At 37.6% G+C, this 17,892-nt stretch overlaps 1 protein-coding gene across 3 annotated transcripts in view; it reads left to right on the plus strand.

The window, feature by feature from the left end:
- The window catches only part of MICAL2 (microtubule associated monooxygenase, calponin and LIM domain containing 2), a 183,195-nt gene that overhangs the window by 75,253 nt on the left and 90,050 nt on the right, over positions 1 to 17,892 (plus strand). For all 3 annotated transcript variants that reach the window (XM_089521194.1, XM_089521193.1, XM_089521191.1), the window contains exons 9-16: positions 988 to 1,103; positions 2,556 to 2,682; positions 3,202 to 3,292; positions 3,398 to 3,545; positions 6,730 to 6,929; positions 8,293 to 8,405; positions 14,711 to 14,767; positions 15,311 to 15,460. In XM_089521194.1, the coding sequence (XP_089377320.1) occupies positions 988 to 1,103; positions 2,556 to 2,682; positions 3,202 to 3,292; positions 3,398 to 3,545; positions 6,730 to 6,929; positions 8,293 to 8,405; positions 14,711 to 14,767; positions 15,311 to 15,460 (1,002 nt within the window). The remainder of the gene's footprint in view (positions 1 to 987; positions 1,104 to 2,555; positions 2,683 to 3,201; positions 3,293 to 3,397; positions 3,546 to 6,729; positions 6,930 to 8,292; positions 8,406 to 14,710; positions 14,768 to 15,310; positions 15,461 to 17,892) is intronic.

A 17,892-nucleotide genomic window follows, 5' to 3' on the forward strand; every position in this document is an offset into this window, starting at 1 on the left:
TTAGGTTCTATCAGTGCATCTTCATGCATGTGATGAAGTACCAAGTCTATGAAAGTTTATCTACAACTTCTTTTGCACAGTACATAGAGAGATTTTGTAGCACCTTTGAGACTAACTGAAAGAAAGAAATTGGCAGCATGAGCTTTCATAGATTTCAGTCTACTTCCTCAGATGAATCTGAGAAAGTAGACTGAAGTCTATGAAAGCTCATGCTGCCAATTTATTTCAGTTAGTCTCAAAGATGTTACAAGATCTCTCCATGTACTGATGCTACAGACTAACCCAGCTATATCTTTGAATTCTTTTGCTATAAGTCTCCAAGCTGCTACAAGATCCCTTTGCACACTGATATGCCAAACTAACACGACTGTGTCTCTGAATTCTATCCATGGTCTTACTCTTTAGTTTAATGATGCAGCTTCTTCAGAAAACAAGGATTACTAAAAGCCAACAACTAGTGCCTGTCAGTTAATTCCACTGTTACCCGTGGGAACATGCCTCTTCCCCTAGGCATAATGCCACCCGATGTTGTTTTAAGCAAATACTTCCCCGTTCACTGCATTAGGAATGTGAATGGTAGGATGATTTGTGCCTGTATTGAAGGACTTGTTGATTTGCAGTAAACTGTTAGCCCTCCTTGTCCATGGATTCAACTATCCAAGATCTGAAAATATTTTTAAATTTATAAATTCCAAACAGCAAACCTTGATTTTACCATTTTGTAAAAGGGACAACATTTTACTGCACCATTGTATACAACTGGACTTGAGCATCCACAGATTTTGGTATCCACGGGGGGTCCTGGGACCAAACCCTAGCAGATACCAAGGGCCCACTGTATAAGCAAGGTAACTGCTGTTTCACAAATAATAGTAATAATAATAGTAATAATAATAATAATAATAATAATAATAATAATAATAATAGCTTTGTGATAATTTGAGAATGCCTTAGTGTCACAAGTCTAAAATGTAACTTACTTCACAGCCATTCTGGCCAATGGGCACGGGTTGTGCAAGAGGTTTCCTGGCTGCATTTGATACAGCATGGATGGTGAAAAGTTGGGCGCAAGGAAAGCCCCCACTTGATATCCTTGCAGAAAGGTAAGACGTTGTCTGTTCCTATCCATATGATGTAGTGAAATTTGACAGGGACTACATATCCTTGGTTGAACTCAGATAGTCTTTGTCCACCATCTTTCCTTTTTATGATCAAGCAGTTGCTGCTTGTTTCCCTTCTGTTTTGTAGCAGGTTTAGAGCCTTATTGAAGTGCTTTGTAGGAAGATTACTAAAAGCCAGTCTGCTGTTTGATGATGGTAACAGAAGATGCCATTCCTGAATTCAGTCCCCAATATGTACTGATATACACAATAATATACACAATATACACAATAATAAATAAACTTTGAGCCTGTGCTGCTTTCTAGTCCTAGGGTCCCATTTTTCCCCATACCCTCACATTCATTGGTTAAGCATTGACAGCCTATATATAGAGAGCTCTACTAATCCTTAAGAGCTTCATACTTTTTTTTTATGTGCTGCTGTTTGGGAGTGGGGTATATTGAACATGCACAAAAATGTATATGCTCACTGATATTGCCTGCTACTATTGTGTGTATTTGGAAGCCATTTAACTATGTTGTAGTTTTTAGTGGAATAAGATATAGGCTCTGTGCATACTGTTTGTTGTAGGGACAAGGGGTATAATCTAGGTAGTAGCGGATGAAGAAGCTGCTCTCAGCAGAGCCAAAGAAGGTAGGAGAGAAGAAGAAGATCTTGTGTGAGTGTTTGCTCATGGAGTTTGCTCATACAGCACTACATTTTGCTCAAGAGCACCACAGTGTTCATTTTTCCTCTCTTAAGATGGGCTTGTTTTAGCATTAAAACAATACTAAGATGGGCTATAGGTTTATTTTAGTATTAAATAATTTGGAGTCACAGTCGACAGGAAACTTGAAGGCACATAGACACATGTACAATTTTCAGGGTAACCTTTATTGCAACATTTTCCCTTGGTCAGAGCCACAAGATTCTTCTTCCACAAACTTGACAATTCCATCTGCAAATCTTTGTCTCTTCCTATGGCAAGTGAGAGAGTTGTTGAGAGTTTAATTGAGGACAACATTATTTGCACAAGTGATGAAGTCAAGAGTCTAAACTTGAAATAAAGGTCACATAAGGGCTGAGAAAGCATGTTTGTGGATGACAAAAACACAGTGCAGTTGCAAATGTAAGCCTGGCTGACTAATAATGGTTGGGTGACTATATCCAGTGCAGTTTTGTGGTTAAAGGAGTTGTTTTCTGAGTCAAGGGGGGGGGGGGGGGAATCAAAGCCACATGATTTGGGATGATGTCATTTTATTTCTTCCTAGCTATTTTCCTGCCTCAGGAAGACATGTTTTTGTCTGTCTCTGCTGTTATCACCTCATGCATTTATCATGCTTAGACAATGTATTAAAAGGTGCCAAAGTTCTAAATATAGGCTGAAGCACATGAGGTTAGGAAAATGCTGCACACCTCACAACAACACACACTCTTTTATTTTTACCTTCCAGAGAAAGCATATATAGACTGTTACCCCAGACAACACCTGAAAATATTACTAAGAACTTTGACCTATACACCATTGACCCCACAACACGGTATCCAAACCTGAACTCTAGCTGTGTTCGTCCACATCAGGTAAGCTGAGGTGGAAATGATGAAGTAGTTGGTGCAGGGCACAATGCTGTGGATATGACTGATGTTTGTAAAAACCAAAGCCAAAACAAGGCTCTTGTATCTCTCAAAGTTTATTCCTTTAATTAAATACTTATGAGATTTGGAGATAACAGTAAAACATAATTGTAAAGAAAATTGCACTTTTATCTTATTTCCATGGTTATCTTGGAGGATTTAATTATTTGTGGAATCAGAAATTCAAATAAAGATTGGACCCAAGCTTGTTAGCTTGGTAGGAGAATATTGTCATGTTGCCTAGGTATCTGAATAGTTGGGGAACCAAAATTTCAAACTTGATACGGGAGGTGATAGATAAAGAGGAAAGATGGATTGATTCAATCAAGGAAGCCACAATTCTGACTTTGCAAGACCTGAGCAGGGCAGTTGATGATTGGGGCTTTTGGAGATCTCTCCTTCATGGGGTTACCATAGGTCAGAGCTGACATGACAGCAAATAACAACAAAATTTCTTCCCCTTAGGTGAAGCATTTGTACATTACAAATGAGCTACAGCCTTGCCCTCTAGAAAGATCAACCTCCATTAGACGATCAATTGGTCTTTCAAGACAAGGTAAGAAATATACTTCCTATTAGTATGGTTTTCATAATTTGTAATGGGAGAGACTGTAACTTAGAAAAACTGACCATAGCTTTTTCACATGATCTGTTATTTCAGAATCTGATGTAAGGCCAAACAAGCTTTTAACCTGGTGTCAGAAACAGACAGAAGGATACAGGGATGTTAGTGTAATGGATCTCACTAGTTCATGGAGGAGTGGCCTTGCTTTATGTGCAATTATACATCACTTCAGACCTGACCTCATGTAAGTTTTTATGATATATGTAAAACTTGGTAATTGCAGAATGTGCCAGGTTCCTTATAAAAGTATAGGCTAGAGAATTTGTTTGCCTTTTAAAGTTTGTTTTGCTGTATGTATGTCTTTGGTTATTTTCTTCCACTCTGATACCCTTAGACTGTAAAATTTAAAAACTTCCTTGAGATTTTTAACTTTATCGTTTTTGTATGTTTAGTAGGAGTTCAAGTTGTTGCTTTTAAAAGAGGAAGCTTATATCAAGATTGAAAAAGTATATAGGGAGATGATGTTTGATTAGTGTGTATAGCTTTACCATTTTTATACCAAAACGATTCAATCCAACACAAACATTTCTGGAATTTTATACTGGACGATGGACTCATTAGTACTGACTACTGTGTTAAGTGTCCAAACTCTGTTTTTTGAGGCCCACAGCAAAATAGTTAGATGTATTTGTTTTTCCTTGTTAGCCATCCATGGAAAGAAATCTGTTGCACCTTTTCCCTGTCCTGTCTATCCTGTTTCTGTGGTCATCCAAACTGTTTTCCTTTTCTGGGGCTTGTACTTTAATTGCCAATCAGATTTGTTATTTAGAGGAGGAGAACAGTTTGCTATCCAGGAATTATGTACTATGTCACTGATGACTAGCCCTGTTTGAATTGGCCCAGGGACTTGGAAGCATGCAGGCAAAATCCTGTTACATATGTATAATTTGAGATTTTAAAATGAAAAGCTACTGCTTGTCCTGCCTTTGTAATTCATTGTCATATAACTTTAGCTTAGAGATCCAGTGTAAAAAGAATAAGCTTTATTCAAAAGGCAAAGTAGTTCACAGTAAGACAAAGTTGTTGGGACTGAGGCAGTTCAGTTATACAATATAATAAAAGCATAAAGTAATTCAAACCCTTTTGTGCCTTTAAACTCCATTTCTTATAAAATCAAAACACTCCACCTCCCAGACTGCTCCATTGTTTTCTCTTGGACCATACATTCCCGCAGAACTGATCTTTCCCTAACACCTTCACATCTGCTCATTAGCCATCCTCAGGATAGGTAACTATTCCCTTTCACCAAGCAACATCACAAAAGTGACATATATCAGCATCCAGTAATATGAAATAACTCAGGCAAAACGTAAATGACTAGGAATCATGGTAGGAATTTTGAGAGACTCAGATCCTGACAGTCATTCACTTGGATGTCTTAGCTGGAGCAACTCCAAAGTGGGAGTTGCAAAGACATAATGCAGATAGCATCATCTTCAACTTTTTGAATGGTCTACATTCTCTGATGGGTTTAGACAACACACACTGGGCTTGAATGGTGTGTGGTGCCCACCCTTCAACTCTTGTGACTGCCATAAAATTGAAAAATTCTATAGAAATATATTCAGACTGAAGAAGCACTTGCTCCAGTGGTTGCTGGGGACAACTTTGCCATTTTGGGTGTGGGGGCTCACTGTCCATTTTTAGGCCTAAGTGGGACTTTTTCTTAACCAACAAATACTTGAAAGTGAGGTCCTGTTTGGAAGAAGCCTAAAACAGACCATGGTAACATAATATATGGTGAATTTTTTCATCACAGCACCCAGGGAGCACAATGGAATATTACAAAATATTAGGGACAGGGAATCTGATTAATTATTATGTTGTGCTAGGACCCTTAGACGGACTTCATCTAATCATCAAGCCACATTTTGCCCAGCCCTAGCCTAAGTGAAGTATGTATGTATGTATGTATGTTAAGTCTTGATTTTCCTTGGTAGTATCAGAGCCAAAGAAGAGTGCCACAAGTCATCTTATCTAAATAGTTTTGTTCCATACTCCCTTGAAAGGATTGTTAGAAAAGATTGGTACTGATTGGGGACTATGTAGTAGTCCACATTATCAAACACTTGCTCCCCATGAATTTGTTTTGGGATGTCCACACTATACCAAAGGTTCTTGGTGATAGCAGTTAAGAGAAATAGTTCTTACTAGTAGATTTTTAAATCATTGTGAAGTATTAGATGATGTTACGTGCCCATGAAAATGCTCCTTGGAGGTAAAACAGCTTCAGCCATGCAACTCTGTAATATGGGGGAAGACTTGCACAACAGTATTTACTGAGCTGTTCCTTGGAGCTAAAGTAAGCAGGGCCTCTTAAGTATGTGTCCCAGAAAGATGGAAGAGAAGACTCATACCATTCTGGCCCCTGTGCTGTTTAACAGATGAAACTGCTAGGGGAGATCATTTGGAAGCTGGGTTTAGGCTTTATGACATCCAGCTCTATCTTTTTCATTCAGGTTTAAGTTAGAAGGGATACCGACACATAACAGGAGCCAGTAGTGATGTGTGGGACATGATAAATTTCATTAGGATCCAGCTAAAATGGAGGTGTTCAGAATCAGAAATTAGGTAGTTTTATTTAGTCAAAGTAGCTCCTCTCTTCATTTTGTTTCCCCTTCATCTTTCATGAATGTTGCTGAACAATGTCTGGTCATCACAATCCTGCTGTTGAGATGCTGCAGTCTTTCCTCACCAATCTAGCAGTTGACATTATATGGAGAAAGAACAGGGATGCTTTTAATGGCATCAATGTATCATTGGTGTGCCATGTGATTGTAGTTTGTATCTATTATTTAGTACATGTTCTGTGGCATACATTTGTGTAGTTGTTGCAATGGAATATCATAAAACAGTTTAAGTCAAAATTAAAATCAACATTTTGTATAAATTGTGACTGAAGGTAACTCAGTAAGTCCAAGATTGAAGTGCAATTTGTGTCCAGGTGCAGTTTGTGTCCCACTGAATCTTAGAAAACACATAGTGAGTTTTTCTCAGACAAATTTAATAATTTATAAAAGTGTTGGCTATATTTTAGAGGAAGGCAGTGGCAAATCACCTCTGAGTATTCCTTGCCTAAGAAACCCCTATGAAATTCATGGACTTGGTGTAAGTTGACATGTCACTTGAAGACACATGCACACATTTCAGTTTGTGGCAATGCTTTTGAAATAGATTGTAAAGCAAAAGGTTTGGGTAAATGGGGAGTTCATCTTGACATTTCTGAAGCAGTACTTTTCTGAAGAATAGAAGCAGACTTTTCAAAGGTTTCTTATAAAATGTTGCAGTAAGAAACAGGAAAATATTATTCAGATGTCTGAAATGATCTGTTTTTTCACTGATATGACTTTGTCTTTATAATCCCCAAGTGATTTTGATTCTCTGAATGAAGACGATGCCGTCAGAAACAACCAGCTGGCATTCAACATTGCTGAACGAGAGTTTGGAATTCCTCCCGTAATTACTGGGAAAGAGATGGTGTCTGCTGGGGAGCCCGATAAACTCAGTATGGTCATGTACCTCTCCAAATTCTATGAGCTATTTAGAGGGACACCTCTCAGAGCAGTCGGTAAGCCAATTTTGGTTGTGCTTGTGCGTAAGAGGAATTGGAAGTTTGGGGTTTTACAGCCTATGTGATTGGTCTTGAAGCTGATCCAAAGTTTGTCTTGTAGCTCCAATATTAACTGCTCTGGAATGTTTAATTGTATTAGCTGTGTACTGTGGTTATCCCAGGCTTTAAAAGGAAAGGGGGAATGCTCAGTGTCATTCACAGGCTCTGTTTCCTTTAAAATATTTTTGGGAGAACAAGATGACACAGCTATCATTATTCATCTTCACTTAGAAGATCATTGTAATGTTTCAAAGAAAGTTGCTAGCTCTACACTTGTTCATTCCCATCCCTCTCCCTTTTTGGTCTCCATAAATAATTTTGTCCTCTGAAGCAAAATAGAGGGACCAGGAGTGCTGAGATGTGCTGTTAAAAATGTAGATATTTAACTATGGTAGACTCATTTAACAAGTGACACAACTGAACAGTATGCATTGGGGATGACAAAAAAAGTGGATGTTGCATTACATACAAATGCACTGATATCAACCACTATCAGCCATAAAACTACATGTCCCATTTCACTTTGCAGTTGGCATGCAACCCTGAAGATGGTGGAGGCTTTCTTTGGTTTCACCATGGCTAGAATTGAAACCAATTTTAAGAGAGATGAGTTAAGATCTTCTTCAACTCACATCAAAATCTGAATTAGAAAAGAAATGTCAGGGCCACAGTACAATGAAACAGCCATTACAAAATGTTAAACCTTACATTTTCAAGCCAGGAAAGTGCAGTTCTGTTTGAATGGCATTGTTAGTCAGGCTGCCATGCCATAATCTCAGTTCACATTCTGGGTAATGTTTAGATGATATTAATGACCACCCTGGTGGCAATCCTTCCCACAGTTGTTTAGAGAGATATTGTAGCACCTTTGAGACTAACTGAAAGAAAGAAATTGGCAGCATGAGTTTTCGTAAACTTCAGTCTACTTCTTCAGATACATTTGGTAGAGTGGAAGCCAGGGACAGACATATATATGCCATTGGTATGTGAGGATGTCAACTCAAATTACAAATCCTTTGTGTATAGTGATGAAGTTGCAGGTCCAGTTTTAAGGATGGTTGTTAGTGCACAAAGACATAGGAAACTGATCTTTGTGCATGGAGATAAATAGCACTGGATTCCACCAAATGCATCTGAGTAAGTAGACTGAAATCTAAGAAGCTAATATTGTTGTTTTGAAATATGTTGCAGTAATGTAGGCCTTTCTGCTCACTGTAGTGAACTGCAAAGCTAGTTTTATTTTTAAAAGATTTATTACTGTTGCCTACTATGTTTCTGGTCAACATCCTTAATTTTGTTTGTTTCTTTTGTGTTTGAACAGGTACTCTGGACAAGCAAAATGGAGAAAGAAATGATGTTTGTTCGACAAAATCAACCAACTATATCTTTAATAATTACATCAACTTGACCTTTCCAAGGAAGAGAGTACCTAAAGTAAAATTAAAAAAAATCTATTCTTTTATCTGCTCCCGTACAATTTTTAGAAATTTTTGGAAAAAGATTTCATTCATTATTACTATGTGGAGTTCATTGGCAAATAACCCATGATGATGACCAACAGAGTATAAATTAATGGGGGCTATTACTATTGATCAGTTGTGAAACACAGCAAGGAAAACAGGTCTTCATATTCAGAGGCATAGGCCAGTGTTGCAAGGCCTTTTCACTACACAATTGTAGCACTGTTGTTCAACTTTAGGATTGCAAGTTAGCAGTTAGGAAGGGGCATTTAGAATTCCTAGCCAGAATGCTCCAGTAACTCTAGACAGATTACAAATCCCAGGATTTCATAGGATGGAACCATGGCAGCTAAAGTATAAACTATAATTGTGTATCATGAATGGGCCCATGGTGGCATACTATGCCAGAATAACAGTAGTTGTGTAGGTACTTGTACTTAATCAGAGGTTGTGTAAGTGAGGCTCCTGGACATTCATTCCGTAAATATACACACATGCACAGCCCTCTCTTTCACTTTAGATTTGGAAGATGGGGAGCTAATCAACCATTGGACGTTGAGTGACTTAAGGCCTTGGTGCTCCCTGTGAAATTGGTTGTGCGACTGTGGGATTCAATGTAACTACACTGGTGTATATTCACACAATGCCAAAAGTATTTAAGATCTTGACCCAAATGTCTCTTCATGTTAGATTCAAAAGGAGGTAAGGCTGCATTCTGTCCATAGGATGCACTTTCTCTACCTCTGTTGTGAAGTGATTAAGTTTATTTTAATCAAGCCTGTTGATTTAAAACTGAATCAGAACTAAACTTATGTTGATATCAGTGGATCATATTAACTTGTTTCAGTGATTTGAATGGAACCCAGGATCACTTAATGTGGCCTTAATTTTACCTTTAATGTACTTTTTGCCAGCTTGGTGGGCTTCTCATTTTTTAAAATGTTAGTTCCTATCAGCCACAGCCATCATAGCTAACAGCCAGGAAAGCTGTGAGTTGTAGTCCAAAACATCTTAGGTTAGGCCCGAGGAGTCTTAGCATTAAATGCTAAAAAGCAAATAGGATTTTAGCCTTTGATCACTGGATCATTGAAAATAGACTAGGGAAAGGGTATTCATTTTGCACAATTTTAAAGAGGTTACTGGATCAAGCAGGAAATGAAATAATTATGTGTTACTAAAGATTTGTCAACTGCATCTCTTGAAAGCCACTAAATAAAGTTTAGAGTAAACCTTTCCAAACACAAAGTGTAAGATCATTCTTACGTTTCCTATTCTATAAATAACATCTTCAAATCTACCAGCCAGTAACCTCATGCCCTTTTTAGGAAACAGCATTTCTTCACTCAGCCTTGCAAACAAAACAGAGTTGGCACATTTTCTCAACAGAAGTCCAACTGACAAAAATCAAATTTGCCAGTAAATATGCCTCCTAAGCTATCTGCAGATTGCTTTGCTAAAAACTTAAGATGTTTCAAGATGTCACTTGTAATGCCACTGTCCATGATGTGAGCACCACCATTCATCTCTTACTGTGCTGTGCAGTTCATAAAGGTGTATCTTATTTCATGGTGTTCTTGCACATTAGCATTGATTGATTGATTGATTGAAATTTTATTTATATACCGCCGTTCCTATGATCACGGCGGTTTACAAACAGAATAAGATACAATACGATACAGGTTACAAATATAATACAATACAAATCACAGTTTAAAAATTAAAAAAAACCATATACTACTATACATCATTAAAATCCATCATTAACCAATCAAGATAATAAAACAATCTAAAAATACAATAAATAGTATACAGGAGCAAAACAGTCAGGACATGTGAGGGAAGGCTTGACAAAATAAATGAGTCTTAAGGTTTTTCTTAAATGACTCCAGGGAGGGGGCTAAGCGGAGCTCCTCAGGGAGAGCGTTCCAAGACTGAGGGGCCACCACAGAAAAAGCCCTTTGAGCAGTCACTGCGTATCTTGTCTTGGGAACACTCAAAAGTTGTTTCCCACGAGACCTGAGAGTGTGGGGCGGATTGTATGGGGAGAGGCGGTCCTCCAAGTACTCTGTGCCCAAGCCATTTAGGGCTTTATAGGTAACAACCAACACCTTGTATTGTGCCCGGAAGCGAATTGGCAGCCAGTGCAGATCTGCTAGTACAGGTGTTATGAGGCTGGCCCTGGAGCTACCAGTGACCAACCTGGCAGCCATATTTTGAACCAACTGCAGCTTCCGAGTTTGGTACAAGGGTTGCCCCATGTAGAGTGCATTACAGAAATCGAGTCGAGAGGTTACCAGTGCATGTACTACTGTTTCAAGGTCCCCCCGGTCCAGGTAGGGACGCAGCTGGCGTATCAGTCGAAGCTGATAACAGGTGCTCCTAACTGTCGCATCCACCTGAGGAGTCAGGTGAAGCGAGGAGTCAAGAAGCACCCCCAAACTGCAAACTGAGTCCTTCACGGGGAGCGTGACCCTGTTCAGGACTGGTGGACAAACCTCCTTCCCAGGACCAGGAGAACCTATCACAAGTACTTCCGTTTTCTCTGGATTCAGGCTGAGTCTATTTTCCCTCATCCAGCCCATTACCGACTCCAGACAGGCACTGAGCGGAGAGATGCCATCCCTAGTCACTGCATCAGTCGGAGACATAGAGAATTAACTGGGAATGCTGCTCAAACGTTCTTCTTTCTTCATTTGATGTTAGTTACCCATTCCTAACTGGACAAATATACTGGAAGTAACATAGTATCTATAAACTTGCAAGTGCCTAACATAACTAAGTGTGAGCAAATGACCCAAACAAAACAAAATTAAACAAAACCCTGCTGAGAAACTTACAATCATAAAGTTCATAGTCTTGAGGAATGGTTCCAAGAGCAGAACTCTGTTCACAGGACTTTCCTACAAATGGAAGGGAGAAGATGGATTTTGCCATTTCCTTTTCTCCACAAACCTCCTGCTCCAGGGGGTTGGAGGTCTTGGGCCAGACTTATGTTGAATTTTTTTGGCTTTTGAAATATTTGAATATACATAATGTAATATCTTCGAAATGGAACCCAAGCCTAAACATTAAATTAATTTATGTTTTGTATACATCTTATAAACATAGCCGGTAGGTAATATTAAACATAATATTTTTAATAATGTTGTGCATGACAAAAGTTTGTGTGCACTGAACCATCAGAATACAAGAGTGTCACAATTTCAGCCACCCGTGTGAACAATTTTGGATTTGGGGGTATTTCAGATTTTTAGACTTAGATTTTAGATTTAAGGGAGACTCAACCTGTAATATAGATAAGAAGAAATAATTTTATCAGTTGAAATGCTATGAACTGAAATATTAACTGAAAACTGGTGCTGGGTTTTCTTAAACCCAGCACCAGTTCATTGCTGTTTCTAAAGTAACTATTCTGATACCACTTGTTAAAAATGTAGATATGTAACTATGGTAGACTCATTTAACAAGTGACACAACTGAATAGTATACATTGGGGGTGAGCGGGAAAAGGCTTTCTTCTGTTCTACAAATGATTTATCAGCTAGCAACAAGTGGATGTTGCATTACATAAAGGCTTAGGGTTTTTTTTCTGTTTGTAATACTCAGTAAAAAATTAATCTTGCTGCCCTTGATAAAGTGGGTTGGGAAGGGTGTGGTGCATTTCAGTCAAAAGGCATTTAAGCAGAAAGTAATGTAGCTGGTGTCTATCTGGAAAAGAAAATACATTTAAAACCACTACTGTTCTAAGATCTTGGAAATCAGAGTTCTATTGTCCTTTGAGAGGGAATGTACAATCCCAGTGGAACAAATTGTGCCACCCCTATGTTTAGTCTTGTCGGGCAGACTAATGCTTACGCAGGCCATGTTGCTATGTTAATAAGAGTTGCTACTTGGAAGATCTACTATTTAACATACTGTCATCTGTTTCTTTTGGGTGCAGCCCAAAAGTTAGGGTTGGGATAATTCATGTTCCCTCCTTGACAATTTATTATAAGCAGTACAAATATAAAAAGGAAGCCTGTGTTTGTTTGATCTTTCTCTCTGTTTTTAATAGTGGACTGCAGATTACAAGGCTGCAAGCTGTGATTGATTTGAGAGTTTACAGAGACATGGACTGGTTTGGTGCTTTTTTAAAAAAAAGTATCATATTTTTTTAAAGCATGCCAGTTATTTTTGATAAACTGATCAAGAGTCCATGACATGGTTAATGGAGGCTGCAGCATTTAAATTACTAATTCATAATGGATAGCCTTTTATTCATTATATTTTATGAACTGAACCTGTTGGATTATGTCAGTACTGAATTAGGCTATACTGTTGTTCTAATCTCCTGAGCTAAATTAACTACTGCCGAAATGTGAAGAGTAGGGGTGCTTATTACACCTAGGACTTTGGAAATTCAGGGGGTATGTCCACACTTCAGAATTAAAGAATCTTGATTCCACTTTGGCTTTTATACCTCTGCCTCACAGAACCCTAGGATTTGTAATTTGGTGAGGCGCCAGAGCTCTCTGACAGATCAAATGGCATACCTCACCAAACTACAAATCCCAGGATTCTGTAGGATATAGTCAAGGTAGTTAAAGTGGTGTCAAACTGCTTTAATTCTGCAGTGTGGAGATACCCAGGTACCCTTTCACCCTTTACAATTATAGCATTCAGATTCTACTTTATTTGCCATGTCAGCATTCTATAGAATCATGTGGCTTGTAATTTAATGAAGTATTGGAGCTCTCTGTCTGATAATTTTAAATTTTAGTTTGTTGGTGTTAACTGCTCTTGAGTCAACTTCGACCCATGGTGACCCTATGAATGAGAGACTTCTGAGTCAGCTCTTGCAGACTCATAGTCATAACTTCTCTAACTGAGTCTATCCATCTGGAATGCAGTCTTCATCTTTTCCTGTTGCCCTCCACTTTCCCAAGCATTATAGTCTTTTCTGGTGAGTCCTTCTTTCACATGATAAAACCAAAATACAACAACCTCAGTTTAGTCATCTTTGTTTCCAGGAAAAGTTCTGCTCTACGTCCACACTATTCTCAAACCTCTTCTCCACCACCACATCTCAGATGAGTTGATTTTCTTCCTATCAGCTTTCTTCACTGTTCAGCTCTCACAGCCATACATAGAAATGGAAAATATGATTTCATGAACAATCCTAATTTTATTATTTAATGATATATCTTTACATTTCAGGATCTTGTCTATTTCTTAATAGCTGCCCTTCAGAGTACTAGACATCTTCTGATTTCTTGAATGTAGTCTCCACCATTGAGCCCAAGTATGGAAAATGTTGAACTATTTCAATCTCTTCATCATATATTTCAAAATTACGTAGACCATCTGTGTCATAATTTTTGTTTCCTTGATGTTCATTTGTAAACCTGCCTTTGCACTTTCAGCTTTGACTTTCAATAATCTTTCCATATCTCTAATTTTTTTTCTGCTGGTATTATGATGTCATCTGCATATTGTTGATGTTCCTCCAGTGTTCATGTCTTCCTCCTCTGAATCCAGTTTTGCTTTTCATATGATATTCTCAGCATAAAATAAATAGGGTGATAGAATACAGCCTTGCCTTCCCCCCTTTTCAATTGGAAACCATTCTGTTTCTCCATATTCTGTTCTAACAGTAGCCTCTTGTCCTGAGTACAGATTATGCATCAGGACTTGCAAATATTGTGGCACACCCATTTTCTAAGAGTATTCCATAATTTCTTGTGGTGTATACAATCAAATGTTTTGCTACAGTCTATAAAGCACAGGCTGGTTGTCTTTTGAAACTCCTTAGTACATTCCATTATACAGTGTATGTTTGCTATATGATCCCTAGTACCTCTTCCTTTTCTGAACCTATTCTAAATTCTAAATATTCCTTCCTAAACCCAGGATTACATAGGCTTTAGCCATGACAGTTAAAGTGGAATAACAGTATTATAACTGTGTGGTGATGAAGGCTTTCAGGTGCTAGCCACCAGTGAGCCATCAAACTGACTGGATGACCTGGAATCACACACACACAATCTCACAAGGTTGTTTCTAAGATAAAAGTGGGAAGAAGGCCATGTTTGTTGCATTCAGCTTACTGGATGAGATGTGGGAAATAATTTAATAAATTAATAAATAATTTTTAAAAAAAAGTAAGTTTTATGCCAGTCAGAGCCTAAGGCAAGACTTCAGATATTTTGTAACTTCAGAATGTTGTGGAATGGTTTTAGCATTTGTATAATAAGTGGATAAATTCTGGACATTCATGATATGTGTTTGTTTATTTTTTAGGCAGAAGAAAATGAAACCAGTAAAAGGCGGCGTAAAAGTCTAATTAATTTTGAAGAGGTTGGTACTAAGCATCATTCTAAAATTTGCTGTCAGAAGGTAGAAAGCAGGGACAGAGGAAATTTTTCACATTCAGTCTTCTAACCTATCAGCTTACCATTCTTGTTATGCATTAGGAGTATGCATACAAAGAAAGTAGCCACAGTGTAGCACCCACTTCACTGCAGACCTGAGGCAGAGAATCTCATCAGATATGTCTCTATTAGATTTTAAAACCCTGTTTACATTTTTAACTTAGTTTTAGTACCATACATTTGATAACTCTTAAGAGGTACTGTATATAGAACAGATATCTAGTGAGCAAGGTTGATTAGCCCTAAGAAGTGGGACTAAAAGGTGATTACTTAAAAATATTACCAAGTTTTTATTTTATTTATATTTTTACATTAGAAGAACAATTTCCCCCCTATCTTTCAAGCACAGCAAGAGAAATAACTGTCACTGAATGGTAGTCAATGTGTCCCATGTTAGGATACCCCTGTCTCTGACTTTGCTGTAGAATATAAACATCAGATACATTTCCCTTCTTTTATTTGTTTGCAGTCTTCAAGTTTATTGAATCAAGGAGCAATTTCTGGTAACCAACTAGAGGATGTGAAAGAAGTACTAAATGGAAACAAAGTGAAGTCTATGGCAACTCAGCTTTTAGCCAAATTTGAAGAAAATGCACCCAATGTGTCAATACGGAGGCATGTGAGTAAAAAAATAGTGATAAAATTGTTTTTTGGAATTCGAAGGGAGTATTTCTGAGGGATAACTTACCTTGCATCCAAGTTTTTTCAAGTAAAAATTGCTAGTAGGATTTCTCTGAATAGAGGGCAGGAGACATAGAATCATATAGTTGGAAGAGTCTTCAAGAGCTATTCAGTCCAACTCCATTCTAATGTTGAGGTGGAATTTCTTTTCCTGTAGTTTGAATCCATTGCTCCAGATCCTATTCTCTGGAGCTGCTGAAAACAAAGTTGCTCAGTTTGTCTTCACCCAAATTCATTTTTGCTCCCAGACAGTAATTTTAAGGCATTTTCACACTGCTCTTTATCATTAGCAGCAGAATTTGTCTGAGCAGTGCACTTCCATGTTAGCTTTAGCATTCCTACATGCATAGGGAAGAATTACACATTGCCACAGATGGTGCAATGAGTGTGAAAATCTTTGGGAGGAGAGGAAACAGAGATACTTTCTGTTCTTCTACTTTTGGTGTAATGATCAAAGTGCAAACTCTAGTATTCCTCTGGGGTGAAGCCTATGTGGTCCTGTTCCAGCTCCTACACAGTGTGATATACTTATACTAGCTGTTTTTCTGTTATTGGTAAAATCTGAACTGAAATGACATTGTCTGGTAATGTCATGTTAGGCTGGCTGTGAATGTAAAATTGTTTATTATAGAAATTACATTGGAGTTTGTTAAAATCATGATACCTAATAACTGATCAGTTGTACAGGTTGAATATTCCTTATCCTGAATTCCAAAATCCAGAATGCTCGAAAATACAGAATCGTCCACATGGGTGACTCAGATTGTGACACCTTTGCATTCTGATGGTTCAGTGCATACAAACCTTTTTCATGCCCAAAATTATTAAAAATATTATGTATAACATTACCTGCAGACTATGTTTATAAGATGTGTACAAAACATAAATTAATTTCATGTTTAGACTTGGGCTCCATCTCCAAGATACTGCATTATGTATATGCAAATATTCCAAAAGCCAAAAAAAATATCAAAATATCAAAATATGTCTGGCCCAAGTATTTTGAATAAGGGAGAGTCAACCTGTAGTTGATCAATTTACTGCAACTCAAGGAAAACTCAGTAGCGTATGTTTGTGGTTCTTTATAAAGGGAGTCTTCTATTTTTCAACTAGGAAACATTGTTTCAGGTCAGTTGCAATGAAATATATTTTCCTCACAATTGCTTTCAGAATTATTGCTATGCAGGGGATTATATATGGAAAATATGTCAAAACTGCAGATAAATATGACTTCTTGGCAAGATTCAGGAGTGGTATTGAGCAATTATTTAGCAAGGAAACATCTATCAAAAGACAGCATGTATCTGCCTACATAAATAAACAAATCTCACTCATAGGAATATATAACATAAATTAAGAAACTCGATTTTATCTATATAGAGATGCATTAGAGACGTGAAAGGCCATGAAGAAATGTGAGGGATTTTTTTCTTCAACATTTCACATTTCTGCTTAACCCTGCTATGATTTTGTGCATTTCTGTACAAGGGTTAAAACCAGATTCCAGAAAACTGTGCAGTTTTACAGATTTCTGGGAGGTTTGTGTATCTGATTTTCTGACTAAGGCCTACACTGCATGGCACACTACCTTGAGAAACTAAAAGAGAATTTCCCAAGTACTCACAGTGCAATATGTATAAAAAGCATGGCAGCCCTATTGAGTGTTCTGAAATTTTAGACTGCAGCAAAATAAGCTATATTGAAATGATTTAAAATTAATTTTTAAACTTGGATAGAGGTTGTAGTGGGTGTGTTGGCCTTTTAATTTTGCTCACCATGAGTATCAGTAACAATATCAGCTCCTACTGATTATTACAATTATAATGTACATTTTGGTACGCTCTGTTCTCCATGTATAAAAAGACAAATTTCACCTGTTTGTTAGGTGTACTGTAAACCTTTGACCTCTCCAATATGACTATAGATAAACTCCTTTATTGCTAAAATCACACCATTAGTTTCTTCTTTGAATCTGTAACTGTAAGATTTAAACAATTGCAAAAGCAGCTTTGTCTAGCTATCTCATTGCCTCTGCTTATATGCTTTTTTAAAAATAGATATATTCTTAAGAGGAGCACCTGCAAGATGTGTGACACATCAGACTGAGTGAAAACTATACATTCATTTTCTATACATTTAACCTTTCTTTCTAAGAGTTGTTCAGGTCAAATTTTTCTAGTTTTTAAAATGGAATTGATAGCAGCTGATAGCTTCCATGTGAATGGGTTGATGAATCCAGTCCAGGTGTTAGACTGGATAAACCCAAGTTGCTGGATTTAGTTTGGAGATGGGGTTGATCACACTGGATCATTCCTTTAAAGACTTAAACCCAGAGCAGATTCACTGTGGCATGGAACCTACCAACTGCTT

This window comes from Sceloporus occidentalis, unplaced genomic scaffold (genome assembly GCF_023333645.1).
Source record: "Sceloporus occidentalis isolate IW3139 unplaced genomic scaffold, rSceOcc1.0.p SCAF_4, whole genome shotgun sequence".
Classification (NCBI taxonomy): Eukaryota; Metazoa; Chordata; class Lepidosauria; order Squamata; family Phrynosomatidae; genus Sceloporus; species Sceloporus occidentalis.